Raw genomic sequence first — 25,533 nt, 5'->3', positions numbered from 1 at the left:
CTGCATATTAGCACCATAGATCTCTGCTTCAAGTAACTGAGCACCTTCCGTTACGGGACAAAGCTTGAAGCATTAGAAGTCTTAACATCTCGGTTGTGGACCCAAGTTTCGTCAATAGTATTTTCTTTAGGTACAGGCATGAGGTAGTTTAAACCTTTTTTCATGGAAATTGTGGTTTTAAACCTCCTCTTTGGAAGATATACAAAGACCACAAAGTGATGCATACTTTCAGCGTTTTTATTACACTTCTTTTATTTTTTACAAAAGGATGACATGATGTCCCACAACAAGGTGTTTTCCCGCGTCCCTTTGGGTTGCTGTATTAATTTGCATTGCACAAACGCTCCGTTCAGTCCGTTCAGTCCTCTCCGATAGTTGCCCATCTTAAGCAAGTGGATGCGCAGAGAGAAATCAGCATTCAGTATAAAAAAAACAACACAGAAAGAAGGGCAGAGATTTTGTTTTTTCGTTCTTTCTCTCTTTTTGGTGTTAATTTATCATGAGTCTATTTATTTGAAACAGACTGGGCCAATGTCCAAACCAAACTCCTGATCAGCTCCACCAATGTCCAAAGGTGCAATGTCGAGGATGGGCAGGCGAGATGGTTTATTTGTTCTGTACTCAATCACTGTCTTGCTCCACTCACCAGTGTGTCTCTGCAGGGGTAGAGAAAAAGGAAAGGAGAGAATTTCAGCATAGTGTAATGTGGTGAAAGAATACAACCTTTACGACAGCTTTGTCTCGTCTAACCAACACTGTCTTAATTTGACTGTTTGTCGGCTGAACAATTTCTCTCTCATGAGGAAGAATGAAACTGAAGCAGTGACTGTGACAAAGAATTGACCAAAGGAGGAAAGTGAAGAAGCAAAGGGCAACTCACAGTGCAGCCATCCTCCAGCACGGAGAAGGTAAAGCGGCTGTTGCCCTCAGCCCTCAGCTCCACATCGTTGGAGCCTTGGAGCACCACAGCCTTCTTCAGGTTGCCGCTCTCACCATCCATGTAGGCAACGCTGTTCTTGCAGTGGTAGGTGATGTTCTGGCTAGCCTGGTTGGACAGCAGGCGCATGAAGGCCAGCTGGGTGGCCATGCTCTGGGGGCTGAGGGTCTCATCATTGTAGGTAAACTGCACAAAGGAAAGAACAACAGTCAGCATTTCATATATTATTTCACATATAGAAAATATTACATCTGTTATTTGTCATTTCCTAGTGTTGAACGCTTGTGTGGTGCTAAAACCCCATTCACTTCGAATAAATCCAACTCCAATCTGTTGACGCTCACCTCAGTACCACCATTGATGGTCTCTCCGAACCAGACGTGCTTCTTGCCCTCGGTGCTTCTGAACCAGTTCTTGCGGGCGATGCTCTCAGGGTGGGCATAGATGCAGGTCTCACGGGTGTTGAAGTCGCAGAAGACCTTGATGGCATCATTGATGCAGCCCTGGTTGGGGTCAATCCAGTAGAAACCTACAGGATAGGTTAAATTGATGGGGGTTAAATTGATGGGGAAACAGTATTTGAGTGTCATTGGTGAAGATGAAATAAACAAATGAGCTCCAAAAGAAATGTGACCCTTACTAAATAATGGGGTATATAAAGGTATGAACCCCACAGTGCTGTGAAGTTGAGCTTACCGCTGCTCCATTCGGGGTGGCTGAGCTTGATGTCACGGCAGGTGCGGGCAGGGTTCTTCCTGGATCCCTCAGGTGTGAGCAGGTTCTCGATCTGGGTGTTGAGGGACTTGATGGTGGCATCAACCTCGTAGTCCTTGGCTCTCAGAGCGGGCTGATCAGCTCTGTACTCATCATATCCAGAGACATCGTATCCACCACCAGCAGCGCCGGGAGGTCCAGGCAGACCAGGAGGTCCAGGAGGACCCTGAGATAGACAAGAGAATAGATTTATATGCAGATCACAGCTGCGGTTGGATCCTTTGCAGGTGATCCTTTGGTGTGCAGTGGCACTAAATTGCCCAGTTTACAAAATGAATGAAGTGTTTGAGCAGATGAATACACTCTAGATGTGCTTACAACAGGTCCAACGTATCCAGGGGGTCCACGAGCACCAGGAGCGCCAATAGTACCATGGGCACCAGCTCTTCCATCCTTACCAGGGGGTCCGTGGGGTCCAGCAGGTCCCTGAAGAGGAGGTCATCACATGATACATTCAAACTTTTGTCTTTTTTGGGGCATCCTGTATCACAAATGGCTGTAAATTACAGCGTGTTCCATATTTGGTGCATTTGTACTTATGGAAAGAACAAAATGCAACAGACAAAATACAGAAATGTATAAATGTTCAGTGAAGATTATAAATGTCAGGTACATGAGATGTGAAAGTCATTTAACATATTATAGTGGTAATTACTGGCTAAGTGTTGGATTGGGGGCATAGTGCCTCTGTGGATACAAGTGGGACAAGAAAACTACTGGTGAATAATTAGGGTTCCACTCACTCTGGGACCAGCATGTCCAGCAGGTCCAGCAGGTCCAGTGTCACCGGAGGGTCCCTGAAGTGAGAGAGAGTGCATCATTGAACAGCAATAAAGTGATAGCATTAGACTAATAAGACTTGGTGTTTATCAGCATATACTACTGTATGTTTATATATTGTGTGTGTGCATCATGATGGGGTGCCGTCACTCACAGAAGGTCCAGGCATTCCCTGGAGACCAGGATGTCCACGTAGACCCTTCATGCCTCTCTCTCCCTTGTCTCCAGCAACTCCCTTCTCACCACGGGATCCAGCAGGTCCCTATAACATACACACACACACACACATGCACACAGCCAGAAACATTATATCGTTTCAATAGAATATAATTTTTACGCCCACGTTATGTACTATAAATGTGGAAAGATAAAATAACATTATTCTATGCACTATTTTCTGATTGTTCTTGTATACTGTACTTACAGCGGCACCTCTAGCTCCAGCAAGGCCAACGGGTCCAGTGGGACCAGATGGGCCCTAGAGACAAAAAAAGACCAGAATTAAAAGATGAGGGAAGTAAGCAGATAACTGTAGATTAGCAAGATTGTGTTCTCTGAAATTTTTTTAGTGATGAAAATAATCCCTTACAGTCAGTTCATTTTAAATAGGTTACTGTCGGAACTTACAGACTCTCCACGGTTTCCAGGTCTGCCAGCAGCTCCACTGGGTCCACCAGGTCCAGGGGCACCAGCAAGTCCCATGGAACCAGCAGGTCCAGGCTCACCACGGTCTCCCTAAGCATGGTGGGAAAGGGCACATGCAGGTCAGACTGTAGTAAACGTGTGTGTGTGTGTGTATTCTGCATACAAACATGCTTTAAGGTGTATGAAAGGACATTACCTTGAATCCAGGAGCACCAGGACGACCAGGAGGTCCATCATTACCAGGGTTACCCTGTGGGTGGCAAATAATATATGTTAGATCTTTATATCAGACTCAGGTGGTGGTGAGCTGATGGAATGATCTTTAAAAAAGTTATATTTCTATATCGACTGAGTAAATTTCATCCAAGAAATAATACTTCTGCTTGGGATATTTTAGTACTCTCTCCACACCTGCTGACAGGTCAGGCCAGGTACTGGTTAAATCCTTACCTCACGTCCAGCCTCTCCCTGAGGTCCAGTCATACCAGGCAGGCCAATGTTGCCAGGGGGACCACGGGCTCCAGGGGGACCAGCGGGTCCAACTCTACCGGGCTCTCCCTGTGATAGGACGCACAGAAGAGAGGGTCAAATAAAATCAAAGGCTTCATACTGTATGTGATACAGTATGTATGCAATGCACATTTGACCTTCTGGTAGGTCTTTTCTGTTCATTCAAAGGAGCCAGCATGATGTATATGGTGACTGAAAATTATAACTAGCCACAAATTTATGTGATTTTTTTGGACATTTATTATATGGACACGTATAAAGTTTAAAATCTTGCATCTGACATGTTTCCATGTTAATTCTGTTTTAAAAAAACATTTTACACTTGTGTATTTATCATTTGAACTGATTCAGCTGTCATTACATTTTTGGGACAACTCCACTGAGTTGAAGATGAAGGTTTTTTTGGGGTTTGAATGACATCAACAAAGTGTATAACATGGCTCTGAGGTGGTCATTGGACAGGTGAATATTTATGGAGGTACTACAGGTGTACTTACCAGAGCACCAGCACCACCAGGTGAACCACGATCTCCTCTAGCACCAGGCAGACCAACGAATCCTTGAAGTCCAAGAGGGCCGCTAGATCCAGGAGGACCAGGGGGACCCTGAACACACACAGGACACGTGCAAATGCAATGAGGGTGGAGACCTATAGTTTTTGTGTTTCATAATCTCAAAATCTCTTTTCCTCAGTTAAAAAAAATGAGATATAACTTACAGGAGGACCAGACTCTCCAGGGGATCCCTTCTCTCCAGCTAGACCAGGTGGTCCAACCATACCCTGCTCTCCTGAAGGACCAGCGGGACCAGGATCACCACGGAGACCACGAGGACCATCCTTACCAGCGGGACCAGCAGGGCCAGGAGGACCAACAATACCCTGAAGAGGAAGGCAGCGGGTTAATGTCAAACGTGAAAGTTTGTGTTTGGTGCAGTGTGGTGTGAGAGCAGAATGTATGATAATTAGGGAAACAAGAGTGGCTGTGGCTCTGAATCATTATATGAAAAGGAGCTAGTAGTAGTGTTTGTATTGTGTGTTTACTAATAATTGTAAATATAAAATCAATACTCACAGCGGGACCAGCAGCACCAACTCTGCCAGCAGCACCAGGGAAACCAGTCAGACCCTGACATCAGAAACAGACACAATCAAAAGTCAATACAGCTGTCATCAAGAATGTGTGGTGTTTCTATTTGTGTGTGTGAGTGTGTGTGAGTGCACATCAGGTATAAGTTAAAGGTATTTTCTGGCCACGAAGCACAGATGAAAAAAATAAATAAAAGAACAGAAAGAAGACAAGATGTCACACTTTGTTTCCTTGAAAGAGCTAATGAGATCTGCAGAGCTAATGTGAGTGTGTGTGTTAATGTGTGTTCCCATGAATTAAAGGAAGCAATCAGTGTGATCAGGAGGAATTATTTGTTATGTTTCAATACTCACAGAGGGACCAGTGTCTCCACGAGCACCAGCAGGTCCAGAAGGGCCAGAGGGACCCTACATACACAGAAGATGAAATCAGAAATACAGTTTCATATTAGAATTACTCAAATCTCATCGTAACTTCTAAACTAAAATCACAGACTGGGGTTTAATACCTCCATAATGCAAGGCTGGTACTATCTAAAAAGAATACTCTCCCTATAGATACACTGATCCAACTTGTCTGATGTCTGATTAATTTTCTAGGGCCCTCTATGCTGACATTAGTATGTCAGACCTATCTCAGTCTGGTTAGTTTTGCCAAGTGGCAATGAAAGTGTCCTGTATATGTCCAGTGTGAATGGTACTAACAGCAGGTCCAGACTGTCCAGCGGGTCCAGCAGGGCCAGAGGGGCCAACTTCTCCCTTTCCTCCAGAAGGTCCACGCTCTCCTCTTGCTCCAGGCTGACCGTCAGCACCCTGTAGTGAGGAGGAGGAACAAGGCAGAGTCAATATCTTGGCATTTGTGTGTGTATGTATTTGTGTGTTGATAGTAATATCCTGGATAGGATTTGCATTTAGTGTATTGTATTGTATTGTAAGGTGATTGGCTGCTAGCTTACAGGGGGTCCAGCGAATCCGGGAGCTCCAGCAGGTCCAACCTCTCCACGCTCTCCCTGTGGACGACAAGCAGTCGGTCAGAAACACTGTTTATACTTTACATAAAAGCTGTAGGTTGTGTTAAGGTCTCCATCTGATATTTATGTATGTATGTATGTAGGGTGACTTAGGGACTACAGGTGATATTTGTTTTAATGAAAGAAGTGAAGCACAGCTACTTACAGGGGTTCCACGAGGTCCAGCAGGTCCAGAAGGTCCGAAGGCACCAGCCTCACCCTGCAGAAGAGATAAGTGAGTGTTTTATTAACTCAGAATTGTTCCATCCATCCTTTGATTAATATAAAAAAAAAGAAAGAAAAGTTTTACAGTCTGATTATTCAAATTAATTTTGGTCAACAGTAAACTGGAAATCCTAATGTACTAATGTAAACACATTTTCAAACTGGATTATCTTACATAAATGCTGATATAAATGGAAATCCTTTGGTGATTTATTTTGCCATGTCATGCAAATCTATTGTCATTTGTTATTTTTGTATGCTCCTGCTCCACCAGTGTGTTTATAGGCCAACAGGCAAGAAACAATTTAATTAAATGTAAAATCACTGAAGCATTTAACCTAAACTGCTACAAACTGCATAAAATTGCAAAGAAAACATTAAAAACGTATCAAAGTTGTGCATTTATTATCATGTTATTACCACTGCTATCCAACATTAAGCTGTAGGTGAACCATTGGTGTAATATTATAAAATATCCATCAGGTGGCAGTGTTGAGGTTCTGGCTTCGAACACTGTTGCACTGGGGGTAACTACAATTATTGCTACAGAGGAGTGGGGGGTCCAAAGACAATGTTTGGGCTTCTTCAGCCCAAACAAATTACAACAGTGATTTGACCTGAGTGACATGTGTTAATGGCTTTCTTTTGCAGGTCACTGGTACAGGAGTCAGCCATCTTGAATAAAGTTGGTGGCAGCCATTTTTAGGTCGCACAAAAACTTCATATTTGTCTGTACTACAGCATAAATCCTACACACAGACATTTTGGTGGTTTCTAACAGTTATTTGATTTGATATATAATATCCATGCATAACATAATTACCTTATCGCCATTGGCTCCAGTGGGTCCAGGAGGTCCAGCAGGTCCAGGCAGACCCTAGAATGAGAGAGCAGAGGGCAATAAGACCAAGCCTCTGGTTGCTACACTCAAACTACCGGAAAGAGAGGCTACAGTTTTTATATTTGCAGAGTTTAGGATTAGAGAGTTTAACTTACACGGGCACCATCTCTTCCAGAATTGCCATCAGGGCCTCTGTGTCCAGGCTCTCCCTGTGGAGGGATAGGAAGAGGGTGGAGGACAGAGAATGACAGAGAAGAAACATGTTCTCATTAACAAAGTTGAATTATTTTGAGGGATAAACTTTGCAGTTAGCAAATTTGCAGTAGGTAGATTTTTGTAACTTGCCTTTTCTCCCTTGGGTCCAGGAGTACCGGCACCACCACGCTCACCAGGCATGCCACCAGGTCCCTGGGGTCCAGGACCACCAGCAGCTCCAGCGAGGCCAGGCTCTCCCTGGAAACAGATGAGATGAACTATGGTTTATTTTTATATAAAGCAGAGATATTTCAATGAGCATCAAGGCACCAAAGCATGCAGTATGTATTACACCTCTTCAGCTCTGACCTGATTTCAGTAAACTTTGTTACCATTTCTGGGCTCAACACTTTCTTCTATAACTTTTGCTTCTTACAGTGTCCCTGGCTGAGCCATGACACATCATCTTACCTTGCCACCATCAGGTCCAGGGGCTCCAGCAGGTCCACGGGGTCCAATTGGTCCCTGAGATCCAGCAGCTCCAGCAGCACCAGGGTTACCACGCTCTCCCTGGAGGAACACAATCAGATGTAGTCAATATCATGTCTACAGCTCTATAAGATGGGTTTATTGTGCTTTTGCTCTGTTATACAAGTAACAATGAGAAAGATTTTTTGTTGAAAACTGTATTTTACTGTGTTACAGAGCTATTTTATAGGTTCGGGCATCTTAATAACATTGAAAAAATCAGTAAGGCTATAAGAACATTATGGGTCTTGATTCGTTTGGTGCAAACAGAGCCATTAATTCAACTGATTGCTGAGTGAAATCTAAGGAAGGCTCTGTGTGTGTGAACTTTCAATAGCACTGCCTTTGCTCTGGTAAACAAAGGCACAGTCAGATGAACTCACCTTGCCACCAGCAGGTCCAGCAACTCCCTGGTCTCCTGGGATACCCTACAAAGACATCAGCGGTTGATTAGAGATGTACTGCTAATTCTGCAGTTTTGCTGATTGATTATATATCACGGTAGAACTTGGTGTGTGTTTGTGTATTACTAACTCTGTCTCCGGGCTTGCCAGCCTCTCCAGCAGGTCCAGCGGGGCCAGGCAGACCCTGAAAATTTCAAGCAGCAACATCAGCACCAAGGGAATTAACAGCAGGAAGGAAATGAGGAGGTAAGTTTTCTGGTTCTGATAAAAATTTCTCCAGAGAACAAGGTGGCAGGACAGAAGCCTTTTACAATGAATTACTGCATCACTCTATTTTTGGATATAAAACACACTTCTGTTATGGTGTTGCAGTGAAGAGGCAGCAATAAATTACAGCACTGCCTGAAGGGAAGTAAGATAATGTACTGTTTCCCTAAATAAATCTCCTCTAAATTGCTGAATTATACAGAGACAGATGATGAATCCAAACCTGGAAGCCAGGAGCTCCAGAAGGTCCCTGCTCTCCCTTCTCACCAGGACCACCCTACAGGGAGAAAGAGAGAAGACCAATTTTAGAAATTGCACACTGATGGTTATAGTAACAAAATCATATCATTAAATGTTGTATGTAATTTTCCAAAAATGGGGAAACTACGATCTAGTGAGAGAGAAATGAATGCTATATATAAGGATACTTACAGCAGGTCCAGTAGCACCAGTGGCTCCATTGTTACCATCAGGTCCAGGAGGTCCCTAATAAAAACAGAGATAAAAGCATGATGAAAATGTAGATGGATCATATGGATGTTAACATTTTCTATATTATTATATTATATGCTTTTTCACTCACTCTCAGTCCAGAGGGGCCAGTGCCTCCTTTCTCACCAGGCTTGCCAGGCTCACCCTGAAGGAGGGAAAAGGTAGGGTAAACACAGGTTAAAATTTAAAAAAGCCAAAAAACTATACTGTTCCAAATTCTCATTTTCCAGTCTTGGCATTATTTATACGTACAGAAGGTCCTTTGGGTCCGGGGAAGCCAATGTTTCCGGGCTGGCCTCTAGGTCCAGTTGGGCCGGGAGGTCCAGAGCGGCCATCTTGTCCAGAAGGACCCTGGAGGAGGAAACATGGAACACCACAAGATGTGATGTTAACTATGTTGGGTTTTTTTTTGGTTTTTTTTTAGCAAAAATGATCATAAACACCACAGAGTGAGACCAATTGAAACGTATGTGTTTGTAAGAAAAAATAGTTTTAATGTAAAATTTAGGTTTACTTACAGCAGGTCCTTCCTTTCCTGGGGGTCCAGAGCTTCCAGGGCTTCCTGGGAGACCCTACGGAAGATATTGTCAGGCATTAAGATTTATGGATTGTAACTGATTAGTAACAGCTGACCCCTGGGGCTAACTACCTTTTACCAAAATCTTGGGTTTAATCTCCCACATAAGCACCACTGCTCCAAGCTGTTTTATTTTAATTCAGCTATTTCAATTTGCCACAGGCCTATTCTCCCTGTTCTCCCTGTGACTGACTAGACTCAGAGAGCTCACACAGAGATCAGGTCACTGTTCAAAAACAGAATTTAGCAAAAGACTCACCCTGAGACCAGCTGCACCAGGCTCACCAGCACGACCAGCATCTCCAGGGGGTCCACGAGGTCCAGGTGCACCACTGGCACCACGGGCACCGGGCATTCCCTATGAGCAGGACGCAGAAAGGTGGAAGAAACTTTTACCACACCGAATGACTGAATGTTGACTATATCTGGTTGGTCTTATATGAGAGTCAAGTGTAATTAAAATGAATTCTGAACTATTAAATTGAATTAAGTTTTTTTTTCCATTAAAAAAACTCACAATGGGACCAGTTCTTCCCTCAGCACCAGGCATACCACGGCCTCCAGGAGCGCCCTATAGGAGACACACAGGCATTAACAGGTGGTCCAAGTAACATGGCTGTGGATGTGGATCTGTGTGGGTACAACATCACCCATCAGAAACAGAGATCTGGTACTCACTCTAGCTCCACGGTTGCCAGCAGGGCCAGTGGCACCAATCTCACCAGTGGGTCCTCTCTTGCCCTCCTCACCCTGAGGTCCAGGGGCTCCCTGAGGGCCAGAGTTACCCTGAAGAAGGCAACAGAGAAGATGAATGCCAGTGGTCATGAACAGTGTAAACGGATGTCTTCACATTCAGTTTGGTGAAATTTTAAATTCACAAACATGAGCAGGATATGAACTTACAGGCTCTCCTTTGGGACCAGCATCTCCCTTAACACCCTGAGCACCAGGATCTCCCTAAAACAGATACAGACACACAGATGCAATAAATATAAAGAACAATCACCTGTGCACAGTTAATGTGAGTGTTTCTGCAGATGAGGGTGCATGCGTACATATGCATGCTTCTAAGTGGATATATATATTTTTTTTTGTGCATGGTTGAGTGCATGTGAACTCACAGCGAGGCCTCTAGGTCCAGTAGCACCCTGAGGGCCCTGGGGACCAGGTCCTCCTCTAGGTCCAGGGAAGCCAGGAGCTCCAGCAACACCAGGGGTGCCCTAAAAAACAGCCATGACAGACAGGTGAGCATTACTTAGCAGATTAAATTCAAACAACAACAAAAAAATATCTTAAATTAAAAATAAATTAAATTAAATTAAATTAAAATTGAAATAGCTATAAGTGATATTAAATTCTGTTTTGTTGTTGTTGGAACAACCGCATTATTTATGTGCTGAGTGTGCATCATGGTAGAGATCTGATTATTGTCATCTGTGTGACCCTACATGACCCTTTGACCTATGAACTTCTAGTACAACTTGAATACTTACAGCAGCTCCCTTGGCTCCATTCAGGCCATTAGCACCAGGGTTACCCTAGGGCAAGAGAAGAAGAAATTTATTTTAGCAGCAAAAAACGATTTCATGCAAACCACTTGTACCACAATAATAATAACAACAACGATGATGATGCAAAGAAAGACATCAAAACTGAAATTAAGTAATCAACATAACCATCTTCTAACCATCCAGACAGACAAAATCTAGTCCTTTCCCCAAAAGACATTTACTTGTTAATACTTGTTCCAAACAAGGTTACAAGTGACAGCAAGGTGTCTGAGAAGTCTGGTTGGAAAAATCTTTGTTTACTTACAGGGGGACCAACGGGGCCAACAGCACCATTGGGACCGGGCTCTCCTCTAGCTCCCTGAGGTCCACTTGGGCCGGTAGCTCCAGCAGGTCCAATCTCTCCCTGTCAAAGGAGAAACATTCATAGTCATGTATTGTGTCAATAATACCTGATGGCTGATTGATCGTAACAGCAGCACTGGCAAATAAAACAATATCATAGCTGTGTGGGTATGTATTCAAGTAATTAAGTAATATCCTAAATGTGAGTGCTTATGAACTTTATATTATTACAATGAACAGTACACAGTTACACAGTTATATGTATCAACAATTCCCTTGGGGATAGTGTGTATGAAGATATTGGGATGGTGAACACTGACGGATAGTCACGGTGAATCAAACAGCTTTAAAGTTATAGATTGTACGTGTCTCTGCAAGAGATTTGTCTCTTTTTGTGATCCCTCAGTATGATCCTCTTTGGGAGGCAGTTTTGCTAAAGCACAGGAAGCGACATCACACCCACCTTGGGGCCAGGGCCACCGGGGAAACCTGGGGGACCAGCAGCACCGAGAGGACCCTGAGTAGAGGAACAGAAGACATGATATCAGACTATATACCATTCAGTTCAAAGCTCACATTAAGTGTGTTTGTCTAACATGCAATATATGTACATAGTTAAAATGTAGTGGTATAACTGGCCATTCATCTGCCTCTGGATATTATGTTATATATTATGGTTTATTAAGATGTCAATCAAGAACTATATTCTGGACGAGTTACTTGAGTTTGATTGTCACAAAATTTGTTTATTTATCTCAGTATCAGAGGATTAAAGAGGATTAAAGTGTCAATACTCACAGCAGGGCCAGCAGGTCCAGTGTTGCCATCAGCACCACGAGCACCAGCGGGGCCAGCAGGGCCAGGACGACCTCTCTCACCAGGCAGACCACGACCTCCCTGAAGGGAGGATAAACAAAAAAACAGAAATGATGAGAAAATTGTATACAATATATTTGTGCTATTTTATTCACTAAATTCCAATAATTGGACATTATCTGAAAATGGTGAATCTTGGACTTCATGAAAAACTTACAGCCAGTCCAGGGCTTCCAGCAGCTCCGTGGGCACCAGACTCACCCTATGGGAGCGGCAGGAGAAGGTGGATTAGTGTGATGGGGTATCTGGCAGTGTCTCAGCATGGCTTGTGTGTGTGTATCTTCTGATTCCAGTTTACACTTACAATATTTCTAAATACATTTTTCTGTGTAGAAACTGCAGTACATTATTCTGCTCTCTTTGGAGGTGGCAAAATTTTCTCATCAAGAGCAAAATCTAATCTGGACTAAAATCAGTGGTGTAGTCATGATTCCTTATCGGTAGGCTGACATTTACATTAATACAGGACTAAGAGAAACTGGGTTCCTACATGAAATAAACTGAACTTAACTGAACTGAACTGAAATGATTTGTTGTTGCAGTCATGAGGAAGGTGCCCTTCTTACCTTGGCGCCAGCTGCACCAGGCTCTCCCTTGCGTCCATCCAGACCAGTGTAACCCTGAAACACAGAGAGAGAGCAATGATTGTTTATAGAGGTGAGGGCTACCACATAAAGGACAGAAGAATAAAAATGGCTGTGTATTACTCCAAAGATGAAGAGAGAAAATAAGATATGGATCCATTTCAGACAAGAAGGTTTAGTGGATAAACAAGAAATGTGATTGTTTGATCTCTCTATTAATAATTCACATGGGAGAGGAGACATCCAAGGCCTCAGGTGAGAAGTGACTCCTGCACCAAGAAAGATTATCTGTCCTCTACGGTGGTTTCTGCCAGGGTTTCACATCTGGCTCTTGCTTATATGGAAGACACCATCTTCAGAGATGTCCGCAGTAATGCTGGATTGTTTCTATCAATCCAGCCACTTGTGCAAAACAGGGGCTAAAAATCTTCCATGGCAGCCATAATCTCTCCCAGTGGCGCACACAAAGAGAAGCACAGTGCTCTTTAACACTTCAGTTCACTTTTTACGCAGCACAGCGGTATCCTTTCCTTCATTTTATTCTGCTTTGGAACAGATTTATTCGAGCGAGTGGGACTCAGGTGAGCAGGACAGAGCAGGTAAAGTTCAGGTCAAGTACTGGAAAAGATCAACACTCACTCTGTGACCCTTCATTCCTGGAAGTCCAGGGGTTCCGGGGAATCCACGAGCACCCTGAAATTCAAAGCAAAGAGAATATTACTATGACATATTCGTGCTGCTAAAGTCTGTTTGTATCTGTTCGTGGTCTGTGTGTCATTCTCCATTTTTTGGTGAAAATCTCTTACCTGAGGGCCAGGGGCACCTCTGTCTCCAGGCTTGCCAGGTCTGCCGTTGTTACCCTGTGAGTCAACAAGAGAGGCTTTACCATTTGACATTTAAGCAACAAGAGACTATAGCAACAGCTCAAAACAGTCTCAAGAAAGTGGGAAAAAAACTACAATTTTACATAAGGGCAAAAGTAGCCCTTGAAAAGTACTTGTAACGAAATCAAACGTGTACGTACATCCTCTCCAGATTTGCCAGGGGGTCCAGGGGGGCCACGAGCACCAACAGGGCCCTTGGGAAAGGAAAACAGAGTATTATGGTCTCGCAGATACTATCAAGAACTATCAAGACGGTATCACCATCATCAGTCTGACATGGAAAGTAATACCAGTTCTATGTACATAATTAAGTGAAGAACTGTGAATATTTTGGAGGATGATCTTACAGTCTGTCCAGGCTCTCCGGGCTCACCAGCGTGTCCTGTGTGTCCCTGAGGTCCCTGTTGAATGAGAGGAGACACAGGAATTAGTCATGATGTAGAGAGTATAACAACATAACAGACTGCATTTTGAGGTTATGGACATGAGTAGTCATTTAAGTTTCATAAGAACATTACACAGGGACACAGAGAGTGTTTGCACTTACAGGGGGTCCAGGAGGTCCGGGAGGGCCTCTAGCACCCATCATACCCTGAAAAGGAGAAATAAGTTAATGATCAATTATCAACACTAAAGCATTTTTTTGTCATTAGTAGGAATCAGTATTCAAAGTATTGACAATATGGCTGTCTGGAAATGTGTGCTATGCTGTTACACATGTCGATGAGTGTTTATGTATGTATGTATCTATTTGTGTGTGAGTGTTATGTGTGTGTGTGGGAGAAAGAGAGGGGCCCTCACCATGGGTCCAGGGCCGGGATCAGGAGCTTTTACACCATCGTACTGAGCAGCAAAGTTCTGTTGAAAAGCAAAAGTAAACCACTGATTAATTAAACTGATTAATACATCCGTACATACTCATAAACTTTAATTAATATAGTTTATCAGGACTGTTAGACAACTAGACTAACAGACAGAGTATTCACCTAATTCAAATAAATCATGAAATGCTCATTGTAGTTCCAGAGGTCCAAACGTATGACAAAAATAACTGTTCAATAACACAATTTAAATTTGCTATGGTAAGCTAAACTGCTTGTGGGCATCGAATATTTTATATTTTGACATTTGTTTTAGATTTAAATAGTAACACTAGAAACCTAATTTTGTATCATCCATGTGTTATGTTTAAGGTCATATGGGTAAAGGACAAAAGGTCAAAGGTCATGGGGTTACAGCATCACCAATGAGACAGAGAGGTCAACAGAGGTTACTAAAAAAAACTGTAATGTGATTAGTAAGATTTGTCTGGGTGACACAGCAGCATGGAGAACTATGGATGTTACTGGACTGGTGCTGTCACGTCCTGCAGCCTTCACTTTGCCCAACATGAGTCAGATTCATGCATCACACAGAGACATTTTTCTGCTTATTCCTGCACAGTTTGCATCATAAGAAATACCTAAAGTAATTTTTCAGCCAGTACTGCATTATCAAAGATTCTGAGCTACATTTAGCTTAAACACTGTCAAACTAGGCTTGTTATTTTGAAAGTATAAACAGTGGACTTACTCCTCCAAGTCCAGGGGGACCAGGGGGACCAGGGGGGCCAGGGAGTCCGGGTTTGCCATCTTTTCCATTTGGTCCCTGAGGACCCTGTAAAACACAGATGATATAGTGAGTAAACACTGTGGTGGAATGAACGGCTGCTGCCTTAACATGAACTCTGAAGTCTGAATGACTCTTCAGATTCTACTTCTTTAATAAATAGAAACATTATAGATGTACAAAACAGATGAAGTTGAACCACTGTTGCAGCAAATTGTGTTACAGTAAATAATGATGACCATAAACTTAATGTCTGCAACACTGGAGAAAAGTAATGCTATAAAAAATAATACTGTTTTGGTAATAAAGTAAATCAGGTAAATGCTATGTTGAATATCATCTATCATATCTGTTCATGTTAGTGTTATCATCGTCAGCACCAAGGCTGTGGGTGATGTAAACAAAGAGGTGGGGCCTACTGAGGTTAAAAGGTCAAATGACGTCAACAAACACCATGGCAAGGGTGCTTCATAAATATACCAAATCCAATAAATGACATATTTGGAATAGCTTCTTTTATCAAAGGCAGCGGAGTTTCAAGTTCGGCTTACCCTGTCACCTCGAGGTCCTTTGTCTCCTTTGGGACCCTGCGGCAGAGAAATCACTCCGTCAGACCAAAACACAGAGCAAATGGCTCAGCTTATTGCTTCAACAACATGCCATCTCCACATTATTCCTCTAGGAAAGCAGGCCAGTGTCATCTAAACTAAACAAAATTTCAAAGCCAGAAACCAGATCTGAATTGCATTCAAATGATCTGGTTTATGTTAATATCAACTAAATGTGTGTGTAAACAAACTTGACCTTACAGTGAGAGGACAAGCAAGTTAAAACACATTTCAGTGATCAGACTAGACGTCATAACTATGAGCTCTGATCTTTTCCAGTCTAAACTATTTTTTTTAATGTTTCTGATATGCCACACTGTATGTTCTAAATGACACATAAGAAAAACATCAGGTGCTCACCTTGACTCTCCCCTATACAGAAAAGAAGATAAATAAATGTAAAATTTATTTATTCAGTCTTTTCAGGGTTTCTCAGGTCATTTAACGTGTAGGCTATATCAAACATTCAGCTTATCTTTTGCAAAAGCATAATAACGAGAGGCCATTGCTAAGCATGCAACATGATGAGATACTATCACAAAAATATATAAAAACATGCAGAGCAATGTGCATGTGATGTAAATGATCAACACGTGCACAGAGATGCTTTTATGGAGCAGCATGGAAAAGCATCCCAAACCAGATTCAACAATCTCTTAGCAGTAAGAGCATGTTAATCCACAGAACAATAAAAGTTCTGAAATGTTACCAAAAGCACACAGTGCGTACTTCACCTTTAAAATATTAAAAAGCTGCTGCTGAAGCTGCAAATACCACGCTGAGAACTGTTTAATTATAGGCAATCTCAATTATGAGCAGAATCAGTTAAACAAACACTAATCAGAGGGGGCTCAGTCCTACACTCATTATTAATTCAGTAATTTTCTTTTTTAAATTTTATCTGAGCTGAAGAGCTCAACCTTTTGTTACTGATCTGAGATCAGCTTTGACTTCCTAAATCAAATCCAAATACAGAAGCTGAGGAAAACTCCAAAGTGACCCAAAGCCAGCTGTTAGGAGTAAACCTCCTTCTGCCCCCTCTCTGCTGTCCTCAGAAAGGATCCTTTGTGCCAGGCCCCGTGGGTGCCTCAGCACGGTGGTTTTAGCTTTCATTGACACAAATTTTAGCCAATAGGACCCTCACCTATTCGTGGACAGGAAGGGAGAAAACTCCAAGAAATAACTTTGGTTCAGGGACAGAAATTCCTATATGCTCTGCCATTGTTGAGATTGCTCAAAAGGTAAAGAACAACTGGGAAGTCTCTCCTTTCATGGCACATTTCTCAGCGTTTCAAAGGCAAAAGGCAAAGAGACAAGGTAAGGCTATCTTTGAGATGTGTTGCTTTTATGATTGCATGCGTGTGTACTAACCGAGTCTGTAGTGTTGGAGAGATGAGGAGGAGGAAGATGGAGAAAAGGAGGGTGGGGAGAGAAGAGGGAATACTCCGTTAGAGCACAATAAGCATTTTTAGAGCAAAACAGTCACCTGAAAAAAAAAGTAATTTCCATCCATCTATACACTTGCTCATTGTGCTAACATCTTGCTACAGATCAGTGGATAAGTGTTGTTTGTTCCTCTGCATGAGGAAAAAAAAGTCTATAAAAGTGTGCGCAGAGGATGAGGGGTAACTTCATCATGCAGAGACAAGACTCAGTGTCTCCATGTAGAAAATCATTCTGAACAATAACCATGTTAAAGTTTAATAATCCCATGTTCAAAGAAAACTGCTATTTAGAGAATATTAAGTGTGAAATAGAAAGCTGGGATTTTTTGGTGTATGCTCAGGGCCTCAACCTCCATCTGGGGCGTAAACACTGTGTTAAGAGTTTTATCAGAATGCTACAATTATCACCTGTTTCTGGAAACGCTGAACAAATATTCCTTTCTTTCAAAATGCTCTTAAATCAGTCAGCCTTCCCGCATTATTTGTTGACAACCTGCCTGCAGTATAACATTTCTGAACCTGTGTCTAGAAGGGGCCATGTCTACACAGTGTGTGAATCACAGTAAACTGACTAACACACGTCATGTGAATCTCAGCGTTCAGTAGCATTCCAGATACTAAGGCCCTGGCTGTCAGCAGGCCTGAACAGGTAGTGTATGCCCTTGGGACAGGAATAGTTGGCCTGCTACTGCAAACAAGATAAGAAATACAGCATTTGTAATGGGAACTGTATGACATCTGTAGCCTCTGCTGCAATTATTATCAAAGGTGCATACAAAGGTGATAGGGCTGTGGCAAACGGCTAGCCGTCATTTCAATTAAAAAGACAATTGTTGTTCAGGATAGTTAAATTGTTTTAATTTGGATCATCTGATGACTGTATCCTTGATTTGTGCTGGTTGTATCTCACATCTACACCTTATTGCAGGTGGACATCAGCTGCCCTCTCTGGATCTGAATCAGCTGCTCAGGGCAGATTTTTGGCACAGCTGGGACCTCCCTGTGAACTCTGTCATGTCCTGTCCAATCTGAACCACAAGGTGGCGCAGCTGGAAGTACAAAGTGATGTGAGGCTTTTTATTTCCCTATTTCATGTGCTACAATAATGGAAAAAGATGCTTAGATGCTTCAGCCTAAATGTCTCGTGATCTTATCTTTAAATGATTCTGTGATTTAAATGATGTTAAACCCTACAAGCACCGACTGTAAAGAAAGTCAGAGACTATTTATCTTAAAAATATAAAAAATACTGAAATATGTTCTAATCCACTGTCATTTCTACCTAAGCTTTGATAAACAAATTTGACTCTTCAAAGGAGGAGAAAATGATTAGTGGTGCCAAGTAGATATTTTCACCCATGGCCACCAGGGGGAGACTCTGTAGTTTCCTATAATAAAACCTCATTCCCTGGACGTCTGGATGGAACAATGTGTACAACGCCCAACAAAGGTTTTTCATCCTATGTCTAAAAGAAAATCCACATTTAGCCTATTTTCATAACTCCACATGCACTAAAGGCTTTGAAAAGACACTGGGTCGACTACTTATACGTCTCTTTCAAAGCGACAAAACTTTTTTTTCAGTAGTGCAACTTCTCCCTCTCGGAAACTAATCAAATGATAGAATAATTGTATCCTTGGAAAAAAAAGAAAACAGTGAAGAATCCTCTGCATGAGCTCAATCCGTTGAGTTTAATTCAGCAGTGCTTTGAGCTGTCTTCAGGTTGACCTTGATGTAAGTCCCAAACAAAAGCCAAGCGAAAGCTCCTCAAGCAGTGGGACCCGAAAAAAAAATATCCATCACAGAAAAATAGAGCAGATATTCAAACTTACATTGACATGATGCTAGGTATGAAGTTACTGCAAGCAGCAACAGAATCCGGGTATCCACAAAGCTGAGCATGTCTAAACAGACATGCAGACTCCTTGTGCTGCTGAGCCCCTGTTTTTAAACCACCTTCAAGCAGGCATACAGTTGTGGTGACGCGAGTAACTCCAAACTTAGCAGAAACCTGCTGCCGTGATGCTAGAATAATAAAGTTCTATCAGGCCTATTTATACGGCAGGAGGGTCCCTGGTCTGCGTGTCAAAAGTCAGCCCCCTGGCCAATCGGAGAAGAGAAACCCAATCTGACTCCCATCCCTCTGCTGCTCAGACTCAGTCATGTGGTCCTGCATCTCCCAGCCTCTTCTCCACCAGAAACCGTTTGGCAAAGCTTTGGCGATGATGACGAGTGCAACGTTTTAATTAGATCCATTCTTTTTGAGGACGTGGACAGCGTCGAGGTTTAAAAGGCAGAAGAAGGCCTACGTTTTTTCCCTCTGTAACGGGGCTGCAGTGAATCCGGAGTGTCAGTACTGAGATGCAGACGTCCAGGGTTCAACATTGTGCGCAGTTTGCGTTTGTGCGTAAAATGCGCTTGCTTTGGTGCGCATCGATGGGCATCAGTTGGCACCGGGAGGGCCTGGGTCTTCTCTCCTGCGCTGGATTTTATAGGAAAAATCACATTAAAAGAAAGTTTAGGATTATCTCGTAATTATCTCGCTGTTGATCTATTGGAGGTGAATTTGAATGGATCTTTAACGTGTCGTTTTTACTCGCGGATTTATTGGGGGAAAAAAGCAATCTCAGCCTTATTTTTCTTATTTTTCCTTTATTTGGAAGGGATTCTAGTGACTGCTTTGCTGTTTTGTGTAGTATGTGGCTTCTGCCAATATTCCTTACTCTGCCAAGATATTTCATTTTTTCCCCACACAAGTGCAAATCATATGCACCAAGCATTTCCTAAACAATTTCCAACTATTTGCCCTGTGTCAAAATAAAAGTATGTCTCTGTCCCTACATGTCATCTTTCTGTAACAGTTCAAAACGTTTCTGATATGTTAAGAGTTTATGGATGTCGAACAAAACCAAAAGCACTGAGGTCTTTATTCAGCGTCAGCCTGTCAGTGGAACGCAGTAGCTCACATACAGGAGATTCAGACTGACAAAAGACAGGTGTGAAGGAGGGATCCAGTCTCAGCCCCTCTCCCTCTCCCTCTCTCTCTCTTTGAGCAGCTCTTACCTGTCCACATGACCAGACATGTCATCTACTACCACTCCAACAACATTCAGCGTGGCCCTAGTACTACCTCATATTACACACCCACTGCCCATTCCAGTGAGTAAAACACAAAGCATAAACATAATCCTATAACTATTTTATAGAGAACTGCAGTGATGTACTCTGTGTTGTAACACTTGGATGTTAAATATATTTTTTGTCGGGGAAGCCTTGTGTCTTAGCATATTTGAGTGAAACAGTTATAGTCAAATCATTTATATAGATAATTTTGCCTCAGATCCTTTTCTGTGTCATGTAAAGGAGATTTCCTGCACCCTTTGTCTACTAAGGACAATGCTTGTGATCCTTTATTGCAACTTAAATCACTGAGATGTACCTGATACTCTCATACCATAAAGATGAATTTACTTATAAAGATTCATTACATATGGGATTTCCTTTGCCAAGCAGAATGTTACAGGTGGCATGGAATATTATTGCCTCTTCTCCACTCTAATGAGCTTGGATGGACACTTTGCTGAGCTTTTATTCTCTATGCCACAATAACCTCAGATACTGAAGAACATGATGATGAAAAGCTTTTGTCTAAAGCTCTTCGGTGCAGGATGCTGTAGTAAGGGCATGTTTATTAGCTCTACAGTAATTAAGCGACTCAGAATGTAGTACAGAGACGTTATAGGAAGTTATTCTGGTTCTGTTCTCTAACAGTTTACAGATCCTAACTCACATAACTGCACAATTCTTATTTTCCTCCTTCAGACAATCCTGTTCTCTGTCCTCCCCCTCTCTGCCAAAAAAAAAAGTCATTGTTGGACACTCCTGACAGCTTCACCTCAAATCTTCCCTGAGTCAAACTAGAGAAATAGAGAGAAACAGGGAGGAGGGGTGAGTGAGATGAAATGTGTTTTAAAGATGGCACAGCTCCCACTCACTGCAGAGCTACATATTCATGTTTGCTGAGGAGATCAAGTCTTGAAGTTAGCTGGAGAGACCAGACAGGCAGCGTAGGAAATCAAAGATGGCTGCGGAGCTCCACATCATCAGACTTTTTTCTCTCGATTCATCCACATTCCACACGAAACATTCAATTATGTGTAATCCCAGTGAGGAGTTGCACTTCGTAGACATTCAGAAACATGATGCTTTTTTTTTTTTTTTTAACATTTACTACAGAAGTATGAAAAAATGTTTCTAACTTAAAAAGATAAGGGTTGTGAACAGGGCAGGAGGGGCAACTCAATCAAAAACTTGAGTTTAAAATGTTCCAAAGCACCCACTATTATTTATCACTAGGAGCAGACAGTTAGTTTAGGTTATCTAATGTGCCTGCAAACTCCAGACGCAGATCAGCTGCTTCGTTGTAGGTCAGCAGTGGTTAATGTTGCTGCTTTAGCCTCCTGCAGTGAAGCTATTGGTGGATTCAAGTACCAAATCTTGAACCACTTTACACTAAACATTTAGTAAACAATTGCAAATGGATCTGGGAGAAGTCGTATCACAGTTCAACTTTTGGTCACAGTCAAATGTAGAGACCAGAGAAATTCTTGGCTTTAAAGTTTTTTTGTTCAAGAAGCACAAGAAATAGGCGGTTTTCAGAGGCAAACAGTGAAGTGAAAGGCAGCAAAGTGAAATATAACCAGATAATATTTCTTTTCATTCCTTGACCTGAGCTTTTTTTTTTTTTTTTTTTTATTCTTCAGCCATTTTGAATCTAACATCTCGCTCCTCTCCTCTCCTGTCTCCCATAGTGCTGCCAGCTGGGCCTGCAGACAGACTCCTCCAGATGCGCTGTGCTCTGATTGGCTGTCTAAGTTGTTTCCTCACTGGCCTCAGTCACTGAGTCTCATATTTCCATTCTGATGCAGAAGAACGCGCTAAGGATTATGGGTGGAGCAGCTCCCCTCATGTCAGTGGTGGCCGTCCACCTGTCAGCCAGCTGGTAAGGACACAGCACACAAGTAAAGAGCTGAGGAGGAAACAAGATTTGATCAGCAGCTGTCTGTTTATGTGGAAATGTATAACTACTGCTTCCTTGATAGGAAATTTCCAGACTATATCTGACGTTATCATGTCACATTGTGGCTTTAAAGAGGATCACATGGTAACATCTACTGAATGTCAGTATCATTGATTGAAAGACATATAGATGAGCAGCATACAAACGTTTCACATTTCACATAAGAATGCCTCATTTTATAAAAACTACTGGTACTACATTTTGACAGTACTTTCAAAAGCTAAAAATGTCAAATTCAGAGGAGGTGACAAAGCTCAAACCAGCATAGTGTTTTAATATGGTAACAAAAGCAAGAGATCTTCACCCACTGAGATGCTTCTTTTCATCAAAAGAAGAAAAAAAGCGTAACTGTGTGAACAATGCATTTCATCAGATTCACAAACCTAAACCTGAAAGATATCTACATGCATTAATAACACAAGCTTCTCAGCGTGCAGTGATCTACTTTTGCTGTTGCTGCCGTATGAGTCCTGCTGTCATCAGCATCCGGGAAGAAACTAATGTGAATGCTTTGCACGGAGAAATTCTAGTACAGATTCAAGTCTCTGAAACTCTACTTTAACATAGATATTTCTTAATTTTATTGATTGATTGACGATGGCGAAAGCCGTAGCATACGATATACACCAATTTCATTTCATCTCGGATAATAAGGGTACCCAATCCATGACAGGAAAATGCACCTCAGCTGCCTGGAAGCATTTGTATTCATTATTTTTCTCTATAAATGCAATTTACACAAGGTTTTCCTTTATTTTGTCACTTTTGTTTTGTATTTCACCACAGTTGTAAGTATTGTATCATACATTCCTGTAACTTATCAGTTTCAAAGCATTTTTTTTTTACGGGGATAACCTGATTGTGAGCATTGATGCTCTACTTCTTCAGGATTTTAAAACATGTTTCTACAGTAAAATTAGATGACTAGAATAGACATGTAGCCCACACACTCAGGCACTGGCAGCCGTTTGTAGAGGAAGTTTAGAGATGGAGAGACAGAAAGAGAGAGTGTCAGTGATTAAAGAGTAGGTGCACACACACACACACACACACACCTATAATTCTTTTGCCGACTGAAGCAAAGAGAGAGAACACAGAGATGGGAAAAGATTAAAAAAAATGGTTGAAGGTTGAAGGAAGCAGAGAATGATGGATAAAAAGGTTCAGACACACTGCCCTGTGTGACACTCACACACAGAGATAGGCACTAATTAAACGGGGCACATCAGCAGACATGCAGGGGCGGTTGAGGTTTTCAAATTACAGCCTATATTCCAGGCAGTTTTTCTCTTTCTCTGCTCTGAACACTTGCAACGAACTTTCCACACAGGAGTACTGCTGCAAAAACTAGAAACTATGAAACTCAGCTTGTGTATGTTGAAAAACCCTTTTGTTAAACAATGATTAGCTCACTTTTTTAATCTCTAAAACAACTTAAGTCTAAAAACAACACATTGTAGTTTAAATGGTAGGTAGCCTATGTACCCTTGGACAGAGCCAGCCTGTTTCCCTCTGTTTGCATTCTTTGTGCTAAACTAACCAGCTGCTGGCTATATAGCATCATATTTTCTGGAAATACATAAGAGTATAGATCTTCTTGGCTAACTCGACAATGAAGACCAACTGTGGTCCATCAACTTTAAAGAATTTATGTCTAGTGCATCATTTTACACGTTTCTTCTAAATTCAGCTAATTTAGCTGTTGAAAGTTAAGGATCTCTACTCAAAAGTTTAAATCCAATTTTGTGTTTGAGCAAAGTTTAACTCTGCAACATGACTTTATAATAACTTGTGCCGTGTTGGTGGACTTTGAGTGGTTAAAATCAGCAGGTTAAATCAGTCAGCAACAGTAACAGTTCGCAGAAATTTTAACCACGCTTGACCGTGCTTCTCTGATGTTTGGAGGAGAACCGGTATGTTGCTGTGCGTTGCACGAGTGTTGAAACGCAATCAAAAAAGGCAGGCTGAGTCAAAGAATCCAGCTCTCTTGTTGGCCCCGACAGGCCTGAGCGCATATCAGCACGCTGAGGCCACTGGCGTTATTCACCATGCTGACTGACTGTGCAGCACCCAGGAAGGAAGGAACTGGGGGGAGAACTAGTAAAAAACAGGCCGGGCTTTTTAAGGAGCACTCATTTACTTTAAGTGCTTCAAATTATACAACACCCCGGCCAAGTTTGTGAAGTGTCTATGTGTATGGAACGCCTTTTTTCACCCGCTCCCGTCCTTCTCTTGCTGTTCCTGTTTTCCCTCCTACCCCAAGTCTCTCATATCATTTCAGTGTCTCCCCCTGCCTCCATCGCCATCTCCTGTCTTTGTGTCTCTTCCTCCTTGTCTGTCTTCTCTCCCTCAGGTTACCACATCTGCAGGCTGTTTCCAGTGGAATACATTTGTCGAGCGTTTAGACTTTAGGGGGGCGGGGTTATTGGGGAGTTGGTGTAATGTCAGTCTGGGAGTGGGTGCAGAGAGAGAGTGTGGGATAGGGGCAAGAGAGAGTGTAAATGTGTGTCAGGAAATACAAGCAAATATGGTGGAGAAGATGAGTCAGAGGGAATAGTTCTTCCACTTAACAAAAGTCAAAGAAAATACATTTTTCCCCTCTAACTGAGTCTTTAGTGAGTGAAGCTACTTGTAGCTTTCTTGTATTGTTCTTCGGAGGATATATCAAACGCTGAAGCAAAAACAATTTACCCCCAAAAGCCTTTGAAAGAGCTGAAGTGATGAGAAAGAACATGAGAATCGCAAAAAAAGTAGAAGGCAAGAGGATGAAAGTCAAAGTAGGGAACCTCCCTTGGCTGGGACTAACACATGGTTAGATTTGCCTGTGTGTCCACATGACTCACAGTCTGGTCAGCAAACGCATAATAAACGTGACAGAAATATCCCCACACAATGTCACCAGAGTCCATGGAAGGCAGTTAATTGCTAGATAGAGCTGAACCGTGGTTTTAGAGAGGAAAAAAAAAGTCCAACTCATAAGAGCAGAGCAAGAGAGACTGTCCATGTATGTATTTTTTCTTTTAATGTCCCTTTTTTCTTTTCTTTTGAAAGGCTGCATAGATATGTAAGGGAGGGCTGAGTTATGGAAGATTATTTGAAAAGTTCAGTCCAAGTTTTGGTGGACAACACACACTTTAAAGCATAAAGTCAGAGCATTATTCTCAGAATATGGAAACTCAGAAAAAAAATGTTTGCTTTGATATTGTTTTGTCAGATTTTGTGTTTTTCTTAAATAATAACATTAACCTGCCAATGTGACTGCAGGGGAAAAAAAACATTTTTTGGCTAAATATGACACACTTAAAAAAACACTGTAAAGTCA

At 42.1% G+C, this 25,533-nt stretch overlaps 1 protein-coding gene across 2 annotated transcripts; it reads right to left on the bottom strand.

The window, feature by feature from the left end:
• Positions 1–221: 221 nt before the first annotated feature.
• col1a2 (collagen, type I, alpha 2) lies at positions 222–19,170 on the bottom strand. 2 transcript variants are annotated; one of them, XM_041052913.1, is made up of 51 exons: positions 18,964–19,170; positions 17,057–17,061; positions 16,046–16,057; positions 15,629–15,664; positions 15,042–15,125; positions 14,271–14,327; positions 14,017–14,061; positions 13,817–13,870; positions 13,610–13,663; positions 13,392–13,445; positions 13,225–13,278; positions 12,568–12,621; positions 12,159–12,203; positions 11,924–12,022; positions 11,589–11,642; positions 11,088–11,186; positions 10,766–10,810; positions 10,394–10,492; positions 10,176–10,229; positions 9,951–10,058; positions 9,790–9,843; positions 9,532–9,630; positions 9,214–9,267; positions 8,948–9,046; positions 8,787–8,840; positions 8,636–8,689; positions 8,427–8,480; positions 8,067–8,120; positions 7,916–7,960; positions 7,476–7,574; positions 7,155–7,262; positions 6,965–7,018; positions 6,792–6,845; positions 5,910–5,963; positions 5,690–5,743; positions 5,439–5,546; positions 5,088–5,141; positions 4,720–4,773; positions 4,365–4,526; positions 4,144–4,251; positions 3,587–3,694; positions 3,333–3,386; positions 3,119–3,226; positions 2,916–2,969; positions 2,646–2,753; positions 2,455–2,508; positions 2,030–2,137; positions 1,634–1,877; positions 1,282–1,466; positions 881–1,123; positions 222–656 (listed from the first exon to the last, which is right to left on the bottom strand). In XM_041052913.1, exons 1-51 carry the CDS (start codon positions 19,031–19,033, stop codon positions 510–512), a joined length of 4,071 nt encoding a protein of 1,356 aa, XP_040908847.1. In that variant the 5' UTR covers positions 19,034–19,170; the 3' UTR covers positions 222–509. The 2 variants fall into 2 exon arrangements, with proteins under 2 accessions (XP_040908847.1, XP_040908848.1); XM_041052914.1 differs by lacking the exon at positions 16,046–16,057.
• Positions 19,171–25,533: the final 6,363 nt, after the last annotated feature.

This window comes from Toxotes jaculatrix, chromosome 13, assembly GCF_017976425.1.
Source record: "Toxotes jaculatrix isolate fToxJac2 chromosome 13, fToxJac2.pri, whole genome shotgun sequence".
NCBI classification, from domain to species: domain Eukaryota; kingdom Metazoa; phylum Chordata; class Actinopteri; family Toxotidae; genus Toxotes; species Toxotes jaculatrix.
Note: the sequence above shows the minus strand (reverse complement) of the source record. Positions and strands in the feature narration are given on the sequence as shown.

What these genes read in the sequence shown, in the direction of transcription:
- col1a2 (XM_041052913.1), bottom strand. Translation starts at nt 19,033, where the DNA reads ATGCTCAGCTTTGTGGATACCCGGATTCTGTTGCTGCTTGCAGTAACT. An exon ending in GTGGAGACACTGGTCCCTCT is followed by an intron (nt 4,774 to 5,087) that starts GTGAGTATTGAA and finishes TTCTGATGTCAG; the next exon opens with GGTCTGACTGGTTTCCCTGG. An exon ending in CTGGACATGCTGGTCCCAGA is followed by an intron (nt 2,138 to 2,454) that starts GTGAGTGGAACC and finishes CCTCCTCTTCAG; the next exon opens with GGACCTGCTGGACCCCACGG.